Source organism: Diorhabda carinulata, chromosome X, assembly GCF_026250575.1.
Source record: "Diorhabda carinulata isolate Delta chromosome X, icDioCari1.1, whole genome shotgun sequence".
NCBI lineage: Eukaryota > Metazoa > Arthropoda > Insecta > Coleoptera > Chrysomelidae > Diorhabda > Diorhabda carinulata.
The window spans coordinates 49402861-49423777 of NC_079472.1; the positions used below are offsets into that span (position 1 = coordinate 49402861).

A 20917-nucleotide genomic window follows, 5' to 3' on the forward strand; every position below is an offset into this window, starting at 1 on the left:
GGATCACACGTCATGACGACAATCTAGCCAGGTGCAACAATAGCTCATTTTCAAAAACACCAGCTAAAAAATCATTCTTCAAAACAACCTTTCAACGGACTGAACAACCAAAAATTATTATCCGCATAATTTACAAAATACTGTACGAATAACTTAAGTCGTGAATAGTTAACTAGATGTTGCTCGAACCTTCTAAGAGGAAGCAACTTTGCTCTTACATACAATATAATTCTGCAACCAGTTATACCAAGTCTGGCAAATTTCGAATACTTGCGTTCTGTAGACCAAGACTTAACCTCAAAAGAAAATAAACCAAATATTCAATTTGTTTATATAAAAATAGTTTAACAAAAGGCCAAATTAAACTGTGCTAAATAACAATTCTAGGAACCCAGTATGTCACCAACAAGTATATACAAACTTCAAAAGAGATATGAAATATAATATGTGAATATTTCTACTCAAAGATAATATGACAAAATATCTTATAAAGAAAATTATTTACAAAAAGAAGTTGGTAGGTTTATATCATATAATGTTTATAACAACAAAAGTAACGCAAGCTGTGAGCAGTGAAAACATTACAATACAAATCGTAATCAAAAAAAGTAATATAATTTTTGCAGTACATTTGCCTACCTCAAAAATTACTATTTCATTATTATTACTATTACTGATATTACTAGCCTCCCCCATTATAATTCCATTGTTACTCTTGACAAATGCTTTTTGTTACTCGGTACAAGCAGCCACCAGTATGAAGACATCCTGTGGTGTTTGAAACTGAACAACCTCTACTTGTGCCAAAATCATGGAGGCATCAGACCCTGCATCATTCCCTTATTGAAAACCGAAAAACTCATATGTGAAGCAAGCTCAGCAGTTTTTACTCATCCGATGATGGAAAAAAGAAAAAACTGAATTAACAGGACCAATACAAGATCAAACAGTATACATTCCCGAACTTTTACTATTCATAGTACTAGTCATAGTAACTTGGGTATTTTGGAGACATCCCAAACTAAAAAAAAAGAAAGCCAACCAACAATCCCAATAAAACAACGTCGTTCTAATTTAAGGACGGAGGAGTTATGTGAAGTTATTTCGCTCATATTATATAAAAATATCTGTCTCAGCTTTTAACGATAGGAGGACTTTATATTATTATTATTCATTTCCACATTATTCTGTTTGTACCTTTGAATATGTGAACTTGTATTTTACAATAAATGAAATTTGTTTTTAAAAAGATAATTATCGTATAAAATATCTAGCTCGTGCAAGAAACGTTGAAAATATGAAATAATTATGGGCATCTTTTTAAATAGTAACAGTAAATAGCAACATAAATTCATACATCTTTGGTAGGATTAGTGGAAGTAATTTAGGTTGAAGAACAATGTATAGCTACAGCAAACTGGAATACCACAAAATGTTTAACTATAATTTTTGAGTCAATCAATGTTCGTGGGTTAATGATGCATCCCGATAATGCATCCTCAAATACTTTATTTGTTAATATTGATGTATCTACAACTGGGAAATGAGAAACATTGTTATCAATCGAGGAGCTTGATTTAGATATACTTGTAGTGCAATGCAGTGTTTTCTAATATTTTTCTTAATAGTCTAAGATCCCACCACTTGATCTTGCAGGTATCTGTTTAGGATAGGTTGCCTTGTAAAAATTAGCCGCAATTACCTGTAATTAATTTTAATGTCATTAATATACTATTATGACTTGCAGCTATGTTTTTTCAATCAATCTTACAGCATTTGAAAGAAAATGATGTCACAAATCAAAATAAAAATGGTTGCCAGCTCTCAGTCGACCGCAGCATTAGGGTTGCCAGGTGTAAACAGGTATATTATTGTTAATTAACTGCATTCACCGATTTGAATGACATTAAAATTAATTACAGGTAATTGCGGCTAATTTGTACAAGGCAACCTATCCTTAATCTATTCCATACATCCTCAAGATTCTTTTAAAATTAATTTCATCATAAAAACAGATACCTGAAAGATCAAGCGGTGGGATCTTAGTCTATAACTTTAGGCATGGATTGAAAGACTCAGTTGAAGGACAAGTAATTTGAATAACGTCTTTTCTGCGCCCTGTGCAGTTTTGAATAATATGGTGTTGTGATTTCACCATAAAAGCCGTATTCTTGAGATATTCTACATAGACATAAAGTTCCTTTGTTGCCACGCTATGCGTGCTGAACGGCAGGGATTTAATACTTTCAATACTGTAGGGACACATTGTCTCAGAGAGTTTCTATTAATTAATAGAATGATTTATCTGCCCACCATGTCCAAACCTGTGTATTTGGTTGCTGTTGTCTGATTTTTTCTTCTCTATGAAGTTTTGTCTGCTAGCAAACAGTAGACACTTGTCACGCTTATTACTAACTGTGTTTTTATATGTGCTGTATTAGGAATTGCCAAATAGGCTATTTATAATTATATAGTGAGTAGCAATTTTTATTTCCAAAAATAAAAATGTCAGTATTAAATAACCTATAAATTCAAAATCTTAGTTATAGAATGGATAAACCTTTGTTAGTTAAAGAGCTTCAAAATATTGTGGATAATATTGATTTTGAAGAAGGGCTAGACTTATAACAAGTATTATATAAATAATATAGTCATTCATTTACATATTTGTGTTTCCCGTCAAACTAAATTAGCAATAAATATTTTATGCCATAAAAATTTCATGAATGATTAAAATAAAGAAATCGTATTGAAAGGGTTAATGGAACCGGAAGCTATCCGGTGAATTTTCATCACAATTTTCACAATATTGCTCATCACCTCAGTTGTCACGGCTATAGAATTGGATTTTCTTTTCCCTAGGAACGCTTGTAGCTGTCGTATTTTCACAACTCCTTCATTATAATCGGTGTCATAGGCCCATTTCATATTGAAAGCCCATTCTTCAAGAAGTGTGTTCGTTGGACATTTCCTCAAGAAAATCATATTTTCGCTGTTCACAGAATACCGAAAACCGCGTCTAAACGCATTTTTGCATCCTCAAACTGTTCAGAGACAGTAAAGATCAAATTGCTGCACTTATTGCTAAACTATAATCTATTCTGAAGTAATACCGAAGTGATTAAAGTACGTTGCTAAGCGTATAATCGCTTATCTATTCGACGCAACTATGGCCAATTCGTAGTTTCTATTGTCCAATTTCCTATCCTATTATTGTTTTCTTAGAGTCTGAGTGTAATACCGACTTTTAAAAGGAGCTTTAAGTAGATTTGATCTTTCAAATAAAAATAAGGAAATATACTTATGATTTTTATTATTAAATACACTGTAACCACATTTTAATGAAATAAAAAGAACACTATGAAACGTCTACATAGCTACAGCATGCAACTCTGTATTATTTATTGAAAAAATATATTTTTTGTAATACCAACATTGCTGTGACTCAAAACTGACTCTTTCTACTAGTATTTGTTTTAGTTATGATATTTAATAAGATGATAACATTTAGATAAGAACCACTATAATTATCCTCTAACGATTAATGAATATGTATGGATGAAATGAGTATTTTGTCTTTCATATAATCATATTTTTTCCTAGATGAGCTCCATAAGAATTTAACATAAAAAATGATATTAGTAATGATCAAATATTTCATCTTTTCAATATACGTTTGATATATCTATTTGTGCAGATATGGAAAAATGTATTTTTAATAATATACGACAGATTCGACTACAAAAAGTTTTAAAACTACGTTTTAAAAATGCTCTAAGCTTCATCAGAAATTAATAATAAGTTTCTCGTCTGTACCAACCGTCTGGATTTTTTCGTAAACGCCATTTTCTGAATTCGTCGAAGATGAATATGAAAATTGCAAAAGGAAATGAATAACACCACCTAAAAAAAAGTAATTAGATATTAAATTGATATCTATTCACAATTGCGTGAAAAACTAATATTTCAAAGCTAAGATTAGACATTCTCCGTTGGGTCAGTATAAACGTTACCAAACAAAAGGAAGCGTGCGCCGTAGACAACTGCGCATCTCGCACACCGTTAGCTTCGATCATCCGCCGTATAATGTTGAGACTTTCACCTTTTCCCAGAACAGACGAGGTAACTATAAGGACAGCGCTTCGAAACCAACGAAGATCTTCATAACAATGGAAATGCGTATTTGAATTAATTGAAAGCAAATTTTTTTGGTGATGACTTTGGTAAATACACAGATATTTTTTTTATTTCTTTTTAACGTGCCTCGACAGCGCTGGTCATTGGCACACAAAAACAATCATAAGTTAAATAGACGACTGTTACAAAATCTATTACAATGCATATATTAAATTATATTTTCTTATACATCTTGGTGGCTTTAAGAAACTCTTAAGTGTCTCCTTGAGGTTAGTTTTCATATCAAACTGTTGATATGCGGTAGAATATTATCTGCAGTCGGTGAGGATGTGCTTAACAGTCACAGGAACTTGACAAGTTCGGCAGACAGGATGACTTTCTGACGACATCAAGTAGCCCTGAGTAAGTTTCGTGTGGTTGATACGAAGTCTTCTTATTGTCACAGCTTCTCTCCTATCCAAAAAGTTCAGGGAAATGTGAGAAGTAGATGGGTGGATGCTGTAGTAATCTTGCTCCATGTATCGCGCCAAGATTTTTTAATGAGGTGTTTGAAGTTAATCTTCAGATCATTGGCCAGCTGAACTGGGATTTCAGGATGATTCTTTGTGGCTTCTTTGGTATGACGATCGGCACATTCGTTTCCAGCAATTCCAGTGTACGATGGAAGCCAGATGAGAGAGACTGTTACATCAAGAGCAATGAGAGTTTGGTAGACGCCATGAATGTTTTGGACTATTGAATGGTCGGTAAATATGGTTGTGATTGACTGCATGGATGAAAGAGATTCAGTACATATGGCGATATGTTTATGGGGAGGAAAAATATATTTGAAAGCTTGAATGATACTGTATAGTTCACCAGTTTAAACACTACACGTTGAGGGTAAGCGGAAAGAACTTATAAGTTCGTGGCTTGTAGTGACTGCGCAAACCACTCCGGATTCAGCTTTGGAGAATTAGCTCGAAGGATTTTTTATGCAGAATTTCCGAGAGAATCTACAAAAACGCTAGGGGATTCGTGTTTATTGTACGGGCAATTGAGGGATTGCATTTACAGTTGTTCGTGAGTTGATAGGTACGGAAGTGGTGGTAAATAGCGAATGGAAATTTGATTACCTAAGAATGTGTTGAATTCTCACGCAAAATTTTAATTAAACTCGACCAGGTATTTACCTAATAGGGATAAACTTTCTCCATATTTTTGTAACTAATGAAGATTCAAAAAAATTTTTACATGAAAGTTAGACGAAATCGACTGAATTTTTATGTATAGTGGTATAACTGCATACATCGGTCTGTCTCTCCTATTTCATTTTCGAGGGTGGATCTCTTTGCTCCATCCCTGATCCACTTACATTAACAAATTGGGAAATATATCATATTCATATTTATTTTTGAATTGTGGGCTGGAGTAACTGGCTATGTGAAGAGCTGGACGCAGGCTGCAGGTAGCAGGTGAATGTCTAATTATTATGATGAGCAGTGACCAAATGGCACCTGCGACCGTTAATAACAAACATTGGAAGGACATACGAATAATAGTGGACGGGGGACTATGAACCCGCAATACTAAATAATGGAGCCATCTGCTACACAGATAGCAGATTTGCGGAAAACACCCTAAACTAAGCGTTTGGGAAACATTCTACCCTCTTCCATGCTGAAGTATGCACTATGACGGAATGTGGACATACGATATTTTATCAAGCCATAAAGACAAGGAGATTTAATTGAAATACCTCCCGTGAGACGCCTGCCTTACCAATCGACTGTTCCACTTAAACACGCGCGAAATTTTACTGGTGACTGGCGTTTTAACCTGGCACGGTCATTTCTATGATATAGGCATAACAGATAGCTCGGAATGCCGTTGATGCGTGGAGGAGAAAGAAACTACAGACCACATTATTGATGAGTACCTATCAAAATATGTGAGGTTAAAATTGTGCAAGTCTTACAGCTTGCCTAGTGATGTTAAAAGTTCAAGCCAAGGTTTTCAAAGAGCATCGGCGTATAGTTTCAAGTGAGGCACGACGAGCTTATATGGCTAACTATAAAGTATCATTTTTCAATATAGTCCCCATTAAAATCAATAAAAACAGATTGTTCATCCTCTGTAGATCACTTATTAACCGTAACAAGTATTCTTTATATTTTAAAAATAAGTAACGACTGGCTGCCAAATCTAACGAATATGACGAATGTGTATTAATTTGAAACCTGACTGTTGTAACGGGGGACCTGTGATTAGGTCATTAGTTTTTTTTTTTATTTTAAATAGAAAACTTTATATTTCTATCTTCGCAGTATAGAGACTTACCATCGAAACAGAATAGGGTAAAATTTCAAATAGTACATTCCCGGTATATAAGACAGCATACAAGCTACTACTGTCTCTACTATTAAACTAACATTTAATACCATATTACCGAGTCCTGAAAAGAAAAGAAAAGTATATTTTATCAAGTAAAAAAAAGATTGACAAATAAGAATATATACAATAAAATTTTAGGTCTATTACGTTCATATTTAGATTCATGTTCATAAAGCCTCGTACAGTGCGATGGATGTACATCTTCATTCTAAGGCCAATAATAACCTTTGGAGCAATCGTCTGGCAGAGAATACTGATCTAACAATCGACGATGCGACACTTGCACAGAGTGTAGGGTGATTAGCGTATATCTGTAATTGTCGCAAAAGACATGCCATTGGAAGGTGTACACAATTCAATTGAGACCGCAAATGTGTTAAAGCAATCATCTCTGACAGTCAAACAGCTATATAAGTCTAGGATCATGGAATGTCTAGAAGTACTAAATGAACTAGCAAATGTTTTCCTTATCTGGGTGCTAACACATAGAGCTATACATGACAACAAGAATGTAAATAATCTGGCGAAAAAGGGGTCCGAAATATTTACCGGACCATTATCGTTTTATTTTCTAGGGAGAAACCAACTAAAAACAGAATTGAAGAAAATATAAAACCGCAGCCTCGAGCTCGAATATATCTCGACACTCGAGCCTGTACATTAGAAACTTTGATCGTGAAAAATCGAATAAATACTCGCATTTAAGCAAGGATAACCTACGTATAATCACAAGGTTTCTGATGGAACACTGTTACTTAAATGAGCACCTTCATATATTAGAATTAAAAAACAAGCGCTGGCGACTGTAAAGCAGAGCATACACGGTCAATAATACTGACAGTATCGAAAAATATTGTCAGTAATACTGATCGTGTAATCCGAGGTATTGAAGTACTGAAGAGGGTACTGAAGATTGATGCTTCAATCCATTCATTCCTCAGTTCTGGTCGCCGAGTAGTGGGGATACTGACAGTAATAATGACCGTGTGGCCGGGTTTGCTTCATTCTTCAGTAATGAGGCGGGTTTAGGTTGTGAAAACACGTGCCATCTAATTGATGAAATCTTGGAGTTCGACGTTGGTTTGCTTTTTGTAGAGTTGCCGTTTATTTTCTCTGAAAACGTGAAGCCTGCTTATTTTCTTACGAATTTAAGTTAAATTACGTTATTTAAATTAAGTTAAATTAAGTTTAATTACGATAAATTTATCTTCCTCAGTTATTAAATTGTGCAAAAACTCGTGCATCCAAAGTAAGTACAAGATTATTTTTAAAATACTGTGAATTTAACCCTCTGGGTACCACGGTCCTCATGAAAGTCAAGTACCACAGGGGTCCTTTTTGGACCCCAAATATTTTTTTCCATTTTAAATCTTGGGTTATTGAATAGGAAGTTGAAACTTGGTACTTTCACATGTTTTTGAATGCTAATAATGAATTTTACCTTCAAGTTTACTCATCTTTTAACTTATGCCCAAAAATAAATAAAAGGTGCAACTTGTTTTTTCTTGTATTTTCTGAAGAAACAATATTTTAAAACGGAGTTTACAAAGGTCATACAGCAGAGAAAGTTAAATTCTCGTAAAAGTGTTGGGTCCCAAAAGGACCCCATGGTACTCGGAGGGTTAATAACGAAAATATTAATCATAACTTCATTTACATTTTGTTAAATAATTTGCAGATGGAGGATAATATGGACGAAGATCTTAAATTATTTATTCATACTTTTGAATCCATGCCCGAATTGTGGAGCTCCACAGATCCAAATTACATGAAAAAAAATAAAAGGATGGAAGCCTTAAATAAATTATTGCCTTTGTACAAAAAAATAAAACCTAACGCGGAAATTTCCGATGTCAGGAAAAAAATAAATACATTAAGATCAAATTTTCGAAAAGAACTTAAGAAAATTGAATCTTCGAAAAGGTGAGAATATATACCAACATTTTGATTTTCTTAGTAAAATTTTATTTAGGCATTAGGTATAGTTGTTTTTATAATAATTATATAAAAAAGAAAATATGAAATGAATTTATTATGTTATTAAAGGTCTGGATGTGGTACCGAAGACATTTACACTCCGTCGTCATGGGTATTTTATGCTCTTCAATTTCTTGATAAAATCGAGCAGCCATTCGAAACCCACTCGTCGATTGATGTGGAAAACGAGGAAGAGGAACAGGTATGATTTTGATTGTTTGGTTTTTACCATAAATTTCAGTATTAAATTTTTTGAAATAAAAAATTAACATTTGCAAAAGTATTATGACAAATTATTATGTAAGATTAAAATATGTACAATATTTATCCCTTGTGGATTTTGCGTCGCTTGCATTCCTACTATGTTCTTCACGAAGACTAGCCCCTACATCTATGCTTTCAATTTCGTTTTGTGCACTAAAGTTTAGAGATTCCTTTTTTAAGTAATTATGCAGATAGCAGCATGCTAGTGTAATTTTTGTTGCTTTGTCAGGACCAAGATTTATTGGCTTTTGAAACACACCAAATCTTGATGCGAGAATGCCAAAGGCATTTTCGACTACACATCGAGCTGTGGACAGTCGTTTATTGAAAGTATCTTGCTCCTTTGTACATTTTTTTTGAGGGTATGGTTTCATAAGGTTGCAGTGCAAAGCAAAGGCCTCATCTGCCACAAAAACGTAAGGAAAATAATCCTCTGAACCTGGTAACTTTGTGGGAGGTGGAATATGCAATTGCTTTTTTAGAAACAAATCCCAAAATTTTGTATAAAAGAGGACCCCACCGTCGGAGATCCTACCATTAGCTCCTACATCCACCATTATAAATTCCTTATTTGCATTGACCAATGCCATTAAAACAATGCTAAAGTGTCCTTTATAATTATAATACAGAGAGGAGGTATTAGCCGGTTTTTTTATGGCGATATGCTTTCCATCAAGAGCTCCGAGACAAGTAGGAAAGTGGCAGTTCTTGCTGAATTCTGCTGCAGTTAATAACCATTCCTCTTCTGTTAAGGGAAGCTGTAAAAAAAAAAATATTTTTTAAATAATAATAAGATTGTTATTATTAGTAGTAATAAAAATTTGCTGTAATTAGTTACAAAGAATGTCAATCATTTTTAAAGCATGAAATATGAACATCGAGGAATTTTTTAACTCTTGTTTTATTTTTTAGGCTCAAGAAACTACAAACATAATTCCAGAGGACGATGTTATCACTCAGCCTTCGACTTCAATAAATTACAACAGAAAATCCAAAAAACAAAAAAAATGTAATAAACAATCAGATTTGCTGAATTTAGCGTGTGAGTACCTGACCAAGGAAAAAGAAGGAGATTACAATCTTAACTTAGCGAAAGTTTGGGCTACAAAATTGCAAAATTTGGATGCGTCCCAAAAAATACTTGCCGAAAAGGCCATAAACGACATTTTATTTGAGGCTACAATGGGGAATCTGCATCACAACTCCGTTAAAATCAACGAGCCGCAATCTTCCTGCCTCCATTCATCAAATCCTTCCCAAATACTGAACGGAACCCTTCCTAGTCCAGTCCATGTCCCTTCTACCACCACCACTTCCCCCCAAAAAATTATGATTTTAAACAATAATAACAATTATGATCCAATCGATGATAACGGCATTTCATCAAAAAATAACTTGAAGGACTACTATCATACATTTTCTGAATAAAATAAAATTTTGTAAAGTGTATAAATGCCTATACATACTAATAAAATATTTTACTAATTGAATTTTTTTGTTCAACTTACCTTGATATAATCTCGAAGCACATAGATGAGAGTTTCACATGTTTCAATTATCATTGAACTAATTGCTGCTGGGGAAATCAATGCTGAGAACTTGAGGTCAGCAAAATTTCTTCCTGTCGCCAGGTATCGCAAAGTAACAGCGAGTCGCTCTTTTGGACTGATACTTTGTCTCATATTAGTGTCTTGCTTTTTAATATGAGGTGAAACCATGTCCAATAAAGTTAAAAACGTTGTTTCACTCATTCGAAAATAATTTTTGAAATCTGCAGGATTTTTAACTACTATTTCATTCAATAGGTTTAAATGGGTGTACCTGTCTCTTTCCAACAGCCAATCCTTAACCCATATTCTTCTTTTTTTTCTTTTTTTTACAACAGCAGAAGCTATAACTATTGCCAAACAGGCTCTATCCATGTTAAGTTATCTACTAAAGGATGGAAAGCGGGAACTGACGAATAATATTGACAGTAATAATGACCGTGTGAATTAAACGAACATCAGTAATACTTTCAGTAATAATGATCGTGTAATCACAGAAAATACTGAAGAAGGGCACCTTCAGTACTTTTATCAATACCTACTGTCAGTTTTATTGACCGTGTATGCTCTGCTTAAGTAGGTTTTGTGTATGAGTGCACACATAATTTCTGCATGCACCCAGACAGCGACAGTCGTGTTCGGGCATTAGGTTTGACAAAGTGGATAACGAACCTGAAATCGCCTCAATTTATTAAATTCATTACGTACAAAACCATTATATCTTAGTCTAGGTATAAGAAAGACCTATTCGATAATTATACACTTTCACGGTCACCTGGTTAGGTTAGGTTAGGTTAGCTTGGCTCTAAAAAATCGAAAAATGAATGGATTTTAATGATCTTGGTCTCAAAATGTTCCATTTTACGGCGGATTATATAGAATATAGAATATAGTACGAAACTATTCACGAAAATTGTTTGTTTTTCATCGATTTCATTCTAAGCTATAAAAACTGAAAAAATCATTCTTTTTGGATTTTTTTTAAATTGTTTATTAATTTATGTAGAATACAAAAAAAATATAAGAACTTTATCTGATAATGAGATAATTTTTTATAAAGGATTATTTTGCAAAACCGTTTTTTTTACGATTTAAAACAGTAAAATTATGAGAAATTTTCATTCCAGCTATTTCTACTAATTTCTTTTATAAATCCGCCGTAAAATGGAACATTTTGAGACCAAGATCATTAAAATCCATCCATTTTTCGATTTTCTAGAGCCAAAAAACCAGGTGACCGTGAAAGTGTATAATTACCGATATCTCGATTTATGATCGCTTTTAGACTATTCGTTTTTGTGATAACTGTAAAAATATGATGTACAAGACAGAACCTGATGTCGACATAAACTGATAAATAGAATATCCATATCAGGTTTTTGTAATAGAATTGGATTACTTCCAAAGAAAAAAAGGAAGAAAATTTGCACATTTAATTAAATAAGATAATAACTTATTCATTCTGTTCATTATTTTCGTAAGCAAAACGTTCCTGTTTAATTTAATCAGTAACTCTACATAAATAAAGTTACAATATTACGCGATTTTGAAGGTTGTATTTATAATTTAATAGATTATTATAAACTGAAAATATATTATTTTGTTAGTGAATTATAGTGCATCCTGTACACCGGAATTATTTAGAATAAACTTTTGTTCGACTTTTTGTAAACCGAACAGACACCGAAATATTATCAAATTATTTCATGAACTCAATGTATATAAAATTCCTTGTAATAGTAGTGTGGTTTTTTAGATAGGACATACATTTCTTTACATATTTGTTACAGCTGCTTCTTTAAATACTTAATAATTTTCGGTTTCTAAGGTTTTTGATAATCGCTTTTTATAGATAAAATTTATTTCCAATAATTTATTATTTTTTCATAATTATTCCTAGATCCACTTACATGTTCCATATTTTACACGTTTTCGAAATAACTTGAGCCCAATGGTACCTTGTTTTATTTTAATTTACTTACCTTGTGTGAATATCGAATTCACTTTTGTTTTGCATACTATTAAATCAGTCCATTGAGTTACAACAACTGATATCATAAAAGCAGTGTAACACGTGTATTCCAATTCTTTTCTATGCTCGTAAGTCCATTCTTGACCATAAGAATCCATTAAATCGTTTATATTTGAGGAATCCCATTTTTCACGGATACCTATAAAAAAGTGCAAATAACTCATTGGAAATAGATATAAAAGATTAAGCACAGTCAGAATATTTACATTATTCACATTTATACAATTAAGTTAAAAATTAATAAATAAGGATAAGGAAATTCATTAATGATTTATAGATTTGGAGAAAGCTTTTGATCGAATGAGGAGAGTTAAATTAAAATATATTTAGGCTTTAATTACTGTAGCGGCTAGATTTTATACGTCTCCAGGCCAAGATCTTTACGCATAATATTTTATACTGTGAATAGATGTAACTTTCTTTTACAGAGGCGATATATATTTTTTTCATGAATAAATATATATAAAGTGAATATGTCAAATCTAAAATTGCCATCATAAAGTTCGACATTTTTAATTGTGAACGCACTCAAAGTTGTTCACAGATACTTGAAACATTCATCTTGGTTAAAAAAAGAAATTGAATCGAGACCACAGCAGTGTGCCAATCAACTCACTTCGAATTTTGATGAAGCACCATCTCAAGCCACCGTGTTTACCTGGTTTTTTGAATTCAAACTTGGTCGCATTTGACCAAAGGATGAATTTCGTGAAGGTCGTCTAAAACGGGCTGTTGTGTCAGAAAACATTGATGATGCGCGTAAACTATTATCGCAATATAGGTATGGGACATACCGTGAGATTGGGAGGTACTTGGGTATTAGTTCCACTCGCATATATTCAATATTACATCAACATGTGGCGGTTAAAAAGATTTGTTCGCGTTGGATATTGCATAATTTGATAAGCAAAAAAGAGCTCTTGTCGATTGGTACGAAGAAATGCTGAAAAATTCAATCGCGTTGCTTCAAAAGACGTCTATGATCGTGGCGAACGACGAATCATGGATTTATGCATACGAACCCGAGACTGAACAACAATCGACTGTATGGGTCTTTCGAGACGAGCGAAATCCACCAAAAGTTGTTCGTGCACGAAGAACTTTGGAGCAAATGGTCGCCTGTATTTTCGAATATGTCGTCACCGTTCCATTAGATCAACGTATAATGGTAAATTCTCAATTGTATAGCAGCATTTTTTTGTCAGAAGTGTTAAAAAAATTAGGGAAACCAATCACAGAGGACAAATCACTCTCCATCAATACAATGCGTGCTCAACACTTCAGTTCAAACATAAACCTTTGGCATCCAATAATTTCTTCTTATTCCCGCAGATCAAAAATAAATTGCGAGGTGAACGTTTATCTACACCTGAAGCTTTGACAATTGGTTCTAGCGTATGCAAAATTGTATAGAACTTAATGAAAGAATATTTTTAAAAACAATAAAGCCATATCAAATATCAAAATATATATATATATATATATATATATATATATTTATTTATTTGTGTATCTCAAAAGTTGAGTAGCAACTCTCGTAAATATGAATAATTTAGTGACATCGCTCAAGCTCCAATCTATTCAAGGTAACTTGGCAAAGTCAACCCTTTAGTAAGTTCTAGCTACAAATATTTTAATCAATTAACAGATCAAAGAACGCGTATAAAGCAATATAAAGCAAAATATATAAAATATTCATTTGGTTTAAGCTTCTGTAAAACATACCACTTACCAAATAACTTTCTTGGCATAAATCCATTTTCAGCCATTATAGCAAAATAAACGAAAAACCCACCGAGGGCTTCTATCATACCGATGTGACCGTATGCCAAAAAGTATAATTTCCTCGTAACCAATTTGTCTTTTTTAGGGTTCCTTGGTGGTCGGCTCATAATATCGCTTTCGGCTTTTTCATAGGCTAAACTGATTGCGGGTACCATATCTGTTAGCAAATCTATACATAATATAGCCATAACACCTACAAAAACATATTGGTACCATAGATGTTTGAGTTTAGAAACTCCCTTCTATAATCATTTTACTTGTGGTGAGCATATATGTATTAGAATCACCCAGTCTTACCTAATGGAAGTGGAATGTTGAAAAGTACAAAACCCAAAAAAGGTAATATTTCAGGAACATTGGACGCCAAAGTATAAGCGATTGATTTTTTGAGATTATCGAATATTCGACGTCCTTCTTCGACGCCAGTGATTATAGACGCGAAATTATCGTCAAGTAAAATCATATCAGCTGATTGTTGTGATACTTCAGATCCTGAAATTCCCATTGCGATACCAATATCAGCCTTTTTTAAAGCCGGGGCATCATTAACACCGTCACCAGTCACAGCAACTAAAAAAATATGTATGAGAAAGTTGTATTATTTGAAATTATTTTCATAATATACAGATTATCTTTTGCTTAAAATATTTTTGTGCGAACTTACCGATTTCACCAAGTCTTTGACATCCTTCAACGATATGCAGCTTTTGCGTGGGAGAGGTTCTAGCAAAAACAATTTCTTTGAAATTATAGAGAATATTATCCAGTTCTTGATTAGTAGCGTCCCTCAATGCTGAACCGTGGATTACTATCGCTTTATTTTTTATATTTGGTGGTAAAGTTTCAATGACGTTAATATTGAAGGCATCTATGACATCGTTAGACTTTATTATACCAACTTGCTTAGCAATCGCCTTGGCGGTAATCTGTAAAATTTATAAGAGAGAATGTTTTTATCAAGATTATTTTATCAATTACTCTGTCACTGAGTAATAATATTGTTGATTAGTATCTGACAGTGAATGGAGATTCACACAGAATGTGACTTTTAATTGAACAAGAATTAGAACATATTCCTGTCGAATACTGAATACTAAAACAATTCAACAAGAAACAACCCAATGAAACAACTACCGATAGAGAAAATTGAATAAGTGTATTCATGTGCTACCACACATTATTAGTGAACATGCTTTCTTTTCATTTAAGATGTATTGAATGTCTAGCTCAGAATTTCTACTAACTGCCATATTATGCATTCACCTAAAATGTGGATCATCTGCTTCATGACATCATTATCTGAATGATTGATTAGCTTAATACAATTCATTGGATCAAATTTTCAAGGTAGATTGCAAGCTTTGACGATGCAGGAAAACACACAATTGGAATTTCTAGAGAGTATTTCTATTCTTGGCAATTGCAATTGTCCATCTGAATATTTTTATTGGTAATAAGCGATCTAATAGTTATATGAGAGCTGCTACTTAAGTTTTGAGATAGACAAATAAATACAAATCTTTATAATTGGATATGTCTTTATTTTTTGTAAGAATATTCTCCACTGAGATCAATAAACATTTACATGCGTTGGAACAAATTGTCGAAGGAATTTTTCCATCTGCTTAAGTACTGATGTGTCGTGGTGGAAAATGTGATTGGTTTCACTGATTTTTTCAACAAAATGCTAGAATTGACCGTTCTACATTGCTCTAATGAAACAGTTGCGACATGTCCAAAAATACAGGCGACCATTTGCTTCGAATTACTATGTGCGCGAACAACTTTTGTTGGATTTGGCTCGGATTGAAAGACAACAGTTAATAGTTGTTCAGTATGTTGTTCGTATGCAAAGATTCATGATTAGTCGCCTGTCACGATCTTATAAACGTCTTATGAAGCACTGCCATTGAACTTTTTCAGAATTTTTTTGCACCTATCTGCATATACATATTTTTTGAGCGATGGTCAACTTATGCGGTATCCAATACAACCAAATCTTTAATGTTAATGCAATATTGAATGTATGCGAGTGAAACTAAAGCCCAAGTATGTCTCAATCTCACGGTATGTGACTGACTATATTGCAATCAGTTTACCCACAGTTTTCTGGTATATCAGCCGATTCTGGACGACCATCACGAAATTCATTCTGTAGCAAAGTACGGTTACAATTGAATTCGTAAAATCAGTGAAACACGGTGGCTCGATATGGTGCTTCATTGCCAAAAGTCGAAGCGAGTTGATCGGCACACTGCTGTTGGTTTAATCTACGCCGAAAGTCATAGAAAATGTTCGCGATTTAATTCCACTTTTCGACCAAGAATAATGTTTCTTTAAATATCTTAAATAGCACTCGTAAAACAAATTGTTTTGAATAAATTCATCATTTAAAATCTCGTATTGGCAAATTTAATATGTTTTTAAAATATTTATCGATATTCGTCTCTCTATTTGATATATACATGTACTGATAAGTCAATCCCATCGTTAATTTTTACATAGAAGTTATTTTTATTTATTTTGGATGAAACGCCTACATAATGCTGACTCAATATATGGACTGAATATATGGACACATTGGAATATTTGCTTTATATAATTTTGCTTTTAGAGGGATAGTATTATTTAAAAGGTTATTAAAAATTTTTAATTTTCAATTTTGGACAATTTAGTTTTTATCTAATTTCATTTTTCAAAGACTAAGTACTTCTGTCATTAAGTAACTTTATAATTATATTTCAAATTTTAAGAACTACCTGGTGAGCTCGGTACTCAGCTCTTAAGAAAAATAAACAGTATGACACTCGTTTCATATTCCATATAATTATTTATTTAACAGAAACTGAAAAGTTTTAACTATTTCACCTTAATGCAAAGGTTAAGAAAATCAAGATAGCGCTAAGGAAAGAATTTAGAATGTTACATCCAGTAAAAATAATTTTTTATATATTTAAATTTGTGTGAGAATAGAAATTAGATCAAAGAATGATGATCAAATAGTAGAGCTGATTGTTAGTGGAGGTTTCCTCAGGTTTACCACTAAGAATAAAATCATAAAATCCTCATCGATCCCCTGCCACACGTAGTGTAAAGAGGTACGTTGTCCTGATGAAAAAGACTTTCTTCTTTTTCAAATGGTGTCGATTTTTCATAATTTCTCCCTTTATCTTAACAAGTAATGATACATAATACTCTCCTGTGATTGTTTTACATTTTTGATATAAAAAAACCTATTTACCAAAATTTTTGAAATGTGTATTTCGACCAGATTAATTTTTTTAATTCAATCATACATCAGAAAAACTGTTTTAGAAAATCCGGACAATGGTTTAAGGAAAGCATTACCGAAGTCCAAAAGCGGAACCAATCTATAATGCCAATACTGGAGGAAGTCACTTATTTATTTTATTGTATACTGTGTACGAAATATTAATCGTTTTCCACAGCAGAAGTATTTAAGAAGAAATAGAATTTGAAAAAATAAAAATCAAGAAGTCATCGGAATTAAAAAGAAAGTCTGTTTACTTCAATAATAATAAAAGGCTACAAATTAATCAATCTCTCTCTCCGAGCTCTGTGTATTGAATGAAAGTGACTAAAAATTAAAAATATTCAAGTTAACTCATTAATTTTGAGTCTCTTTGTCATTTTCAGAGAGATGTATCAGTTTAACTGCGTTTCTTAAGAGGGAAGCTCTATTGTCATTAGGTAAATATATGTCCGATTTATACGTTAATTTCGTTACTCAGAACCATTTGCAGCGACTTTCTTTCCTTTCCTTTTTATGTCCCGCTTTGCCAATGTACTCCCTGTAAAACATTTACCGAATTTTCAAACGTCTGGGTTCTAAGCAAACAATTATTTTCGTCAGTTGGCTTTGCTGTTTGTTCGTTTGTGATTGAGCTCGCAATTTCATGACGCAATTTTTAATGAACTTTGAGGTACGCAAGTACATCAAATAATTTTTTCCACGTGGAAATGAATATTTTTTGAAAAAATACATATTTTTGTGGCTTGATATAGATCTTATTACGTATCACATTTGATACATATTCTTTGCTTGAGATTAGTTCTTATTGATTAATTTTTTAATAGGCTAAAAAACCTTTTACAATAATATCATACAATTAGACTTTTTCTGACTGTAGTTGGTTCCAGCTGTCAATTCAAATATTCTCGATACTTCGATAACTGTCGAGGTATCTTGATCTTGTATTATTGATTTGTTTGGAACCTAGCCACTGATCCATATTAAGTTTCTATATATATTACACTATGTGACATATTCTTTGAAAATTTATTCTTACTTTTAATAGCGAATTATATTTAACAAAAAGTTTACTTACTGGATGATCTCCTGTTACCATAATGACTTTAATACCAGCGCTCCTACATCTTAATAAAGCATCTGGAACTTGGGGTCGGGGGGGATCGATTAAAGACATAAATCCAACGAATCTGAGGTCTTTCCTTGGAAAATTAGCAGGTTCTGCGCAAAATTTGTAATCTTTATTATAAATTGCACTATCCAATATAAGATCGGCAAAACCCAAAACTCTTTCCCCTTTCTCTGCCAATTCTGACATTGCTTTATCGCAGGCCATTCGCATTTCATCCGTCATTTCTTCAGTACCGTTTTGGGTGTACATTTGTGAACAACGAGCTAAAATTCTTTCTGGTGCTCCTTTCATCACCATTAGGCAACTACCGTCTTCCATTGCGTGAATACTGATCTGTAATTACATTCATTTATCACGTTTGATTCATTCCGGTTAAAGTGTATGGTATCTTACATGAATAAACTGTTCATAAAGTAACAAGTAACAATAAGATTTCGGTTTATAACAAATATAACAATCTGCATAAGTTGAATGAAATTATATTACTGTATTCTTGGAAAACCTTGTATTTCAGGACAACTGTTAGCGATTCGAATGAATGATCTAGAGCAGATTTATTTTTATAGTATTTTAGAAAATATGAGAATTACTTATCGGACTTACGACAAAATTCAGAGATACATTTTCCTGATAATGAGGTTAATATTTTTGGTAGATACTCTTTGTCTAATTTTGTTTCCAAGGTTTAAATGCACGTTGGTTATGCGTATCGATAATTGTAGCAGCTACAATTCGTAAGCAGTGCGGGATAAACACCATTTATCAAAATACCCGAAGAATTATAGTATAGAATTGAAATGGTTTATTAAGCATAAGATTTTAAATGCAGAAAGTCGTGAAATAGTGCATAATGTATTTAAAGGCACGACTTGATGTCAGGTATCAATTCCTCTGACAATTATAAGAACGGATTGCACAAGCAGAGTGAATAATAACTGTCAACCATAGCACACCACACGTTTATAGAAAACCGATGTTGAAAATTGCTTTCGACTGTTGCGTGGGGATTTTCGTTCGACCATACATGATAGTTACGAGTATTATTAATGCCATCACGCTTAAATGTAGCTTAATCCGTAAAGAGTATACTCGATACAACACGATTATTATTATTTTTCCACCGACAAAGGTCCATACGGTTAGCGTAATCCTCTGGTTGTAGGTGCTGTACTCTCTGTACGTGATAAGGATGTAAGCCTTGTTCGTGAAGTGTGTTTATCAACCTTTTCTGTGAAATTCCCAATTGAGTGGCAATTCTCCGTGAACTAGTAGTTGCATCTTTTTCTACTCGATGCAGAATATCTTTTACTTCTACCAAACCTTGTCGAGTAGCACGTTCAAATGATATGTTAGCACTGGAAAGCTTACCAGTCTTGCACAATTTGTTAAAAATTCTAATAAATACGTTTTGATCAAGATATCTTTGATGTGGAAAACGTAGACGATATTCTTCAGAAGCAGCTGTAGCATTTCCATTACAAACACCATATTTGCATATTCTAAATTTGAATAAGTATCTGGCATTTTGCAACACTAACAATCCCATAAATTTAATAATATATATTTGTATCTCTTATCTTATTCTCAGGATTTTTTACTGAAAATATTGAGCTTGGTAAAATTTCTGCATGGAGTGCGGAGGATTTTTGAAAATAAAACAAAGTAAAAAACATGATGTATGTTTAAGAAAAATTGGAAAAATGGTGAGTTTTATCAAAAAAATAGTTAAGATAAAAATTGTATAACATAAAATTATCTATAACAAATGTCTCAATACTCCAATACTTTTTTCTCTATGAGTTGCTATTCAATTTTAGATGTTTACACGCCATAAATGAGGTGGTAGTAATAAATAGTAGAAATGATTAAAGCGGTGCGAAAAAAGGGTAACTTATTCATTAGATTCATAATCTCAAATTCTACTCTGTATTTTTCTATGCCTATTCTTCTTCTTTCTCTTGCTGTGTATTAATAAACTGCCTCGAAGGTAATTCATTTCACATCTCGAGCGGAGCCTGAACTAGTTCTATTGTACTTTTGATCAACTTCCAACTACAATCATTTTGATATAGTTGATAACCAAGCTATGCTTGAACTTGATAATTTACACGAAATGATGAGTAGAAACATACGTTGAAGGAAGACAATTGTACTCTTTTTATTTGCGTAACAAAGGTTATATTTCTATTTTTTAACTCCCTATATAGAAAGAACACAACGAATTTGTTGGTTATAACTTGCAAAATTAGTCAGTCATCTACGTCCCAATGAAATCAATGTTATATTTCAAATATTTTAAAAACACTTTTCAAATCTTTTCTGAAAAATACTGATGTCGTTTAGCAGAAAGTTATTCAGTGAAGTATATAAGTGCATATAGAGGCGGCGTAACGCCCACG

General features: G+C 32.8%; 3 protein-coding genes across 3 annotated transcripts in view; 1 reads left to right on the forward strand and 2 right to left on the reverse strand.

Moving 5' to 3' along the window:
• Positions 1–3296: 3296 nt before the first annotated feature.
• The window catches only part of LOC130902540 (sodium/potassium-transporting ATPase subunit alpha-like), a 56697-nt gene continuing 39076 nt past the window's right edge, over positions 3297–20917 (reverse strand). The window contains exons 9-15 of the mRNA XM_057814759.1: positions 18465–18851; positions 14780–15041; positions 14413–14685; positions 14063–14308; positions 12281–12469; positions 6457–6571; positions 3297–3903 (exon numbers count right to left, since the gene is read on the reverse strand). Of these exons, the coding sequence (XP_057670742.1) occupies positions 3792–3903; positions 6457–6571; positions 12281–12469; positions 14063–14308; positions 14413–14685; positions 14780–15041; positions 18465–18851 (1584 nt within the window). The 3' untranslated portion in view covers positions 3297–3791. The remainder of the gene's footprint in view (positions 3904–6456; positions 6572–12280; positions 12470–14062; positions 14309–14412; positions 14686–14779; positions 15042–18464; positions 18852–20917) is intronic.
• LOC130902542 (uncharacterized) lies at positions 7625–10237 on the forward strand. The gene is made up of 4 exons (XM_057814761.1): positions 7625–7759; positions 8189–8433; positions 8557–8689; positions 9664–10237. Exons 2-4 carry the CDS (start codon positions 8189–8191, stop codon positions 10177–10179), a joined length of 894 nt encoding a protein of 297 aa, XP_057670744.1. The 5' UTR covers positions 7625–7759; the 3' UTR covers positions 10180–10237.
• Positions 8684–10870, reverse strand: LOC130902541 (putative nuclease HARBI1). The gene is made up of 2 exons (XM_057814760.1): positions 10260–10870; positions 8684–9509 (listed from the first exon to the last, which is right to left on the reverse strand). Exons 1-2 carry the CDS (start codon positions 10671–10673, stop codon positions 8784–8786), a joined length of 1140 nt encoding a protein of 379 aa, XP_057670743.1. The 5' UTR covers positions 10674–10870; the 3' UTR covers positions 8684–8783.

Coding starts and splice junctions, on each gene's coding strand:
- LOC130902542 (XM_057814761.1), top strand. CDS start 8,189: ATGGAGGATAATATGGACGAAGATCTTAAATTATTTATTCATACTTTT. Junction 8,434..8,556: donor AAAATTGAATCTTCGAAAAG/GTGAGAATATAT, acceptor ATGTTATTAAAG/GTCTGGATGTGGTACCGAAG. Junction 8,690..9,663: donor AAAACGAGGAAGAGGAACAG/GTATGATTTTGA, acceptor TTTATTTTTTAG/GCTCAAGAAACTACAAACAT.
- LOC130902541 (XM_057814760.1), bottom strand. CDS start 10,673: ATGGATAGAGCCTGTTTGGCAATAGTTATAGCTTCTGCTGTTGTAAAA. Junction 9,510..10,259: donor TGCTTCGAGATTATATCAAG/GTAAGTTGAACA, acceptor TTTTTTTTACAG/CTTCCCTTAACAGAAGAGGA.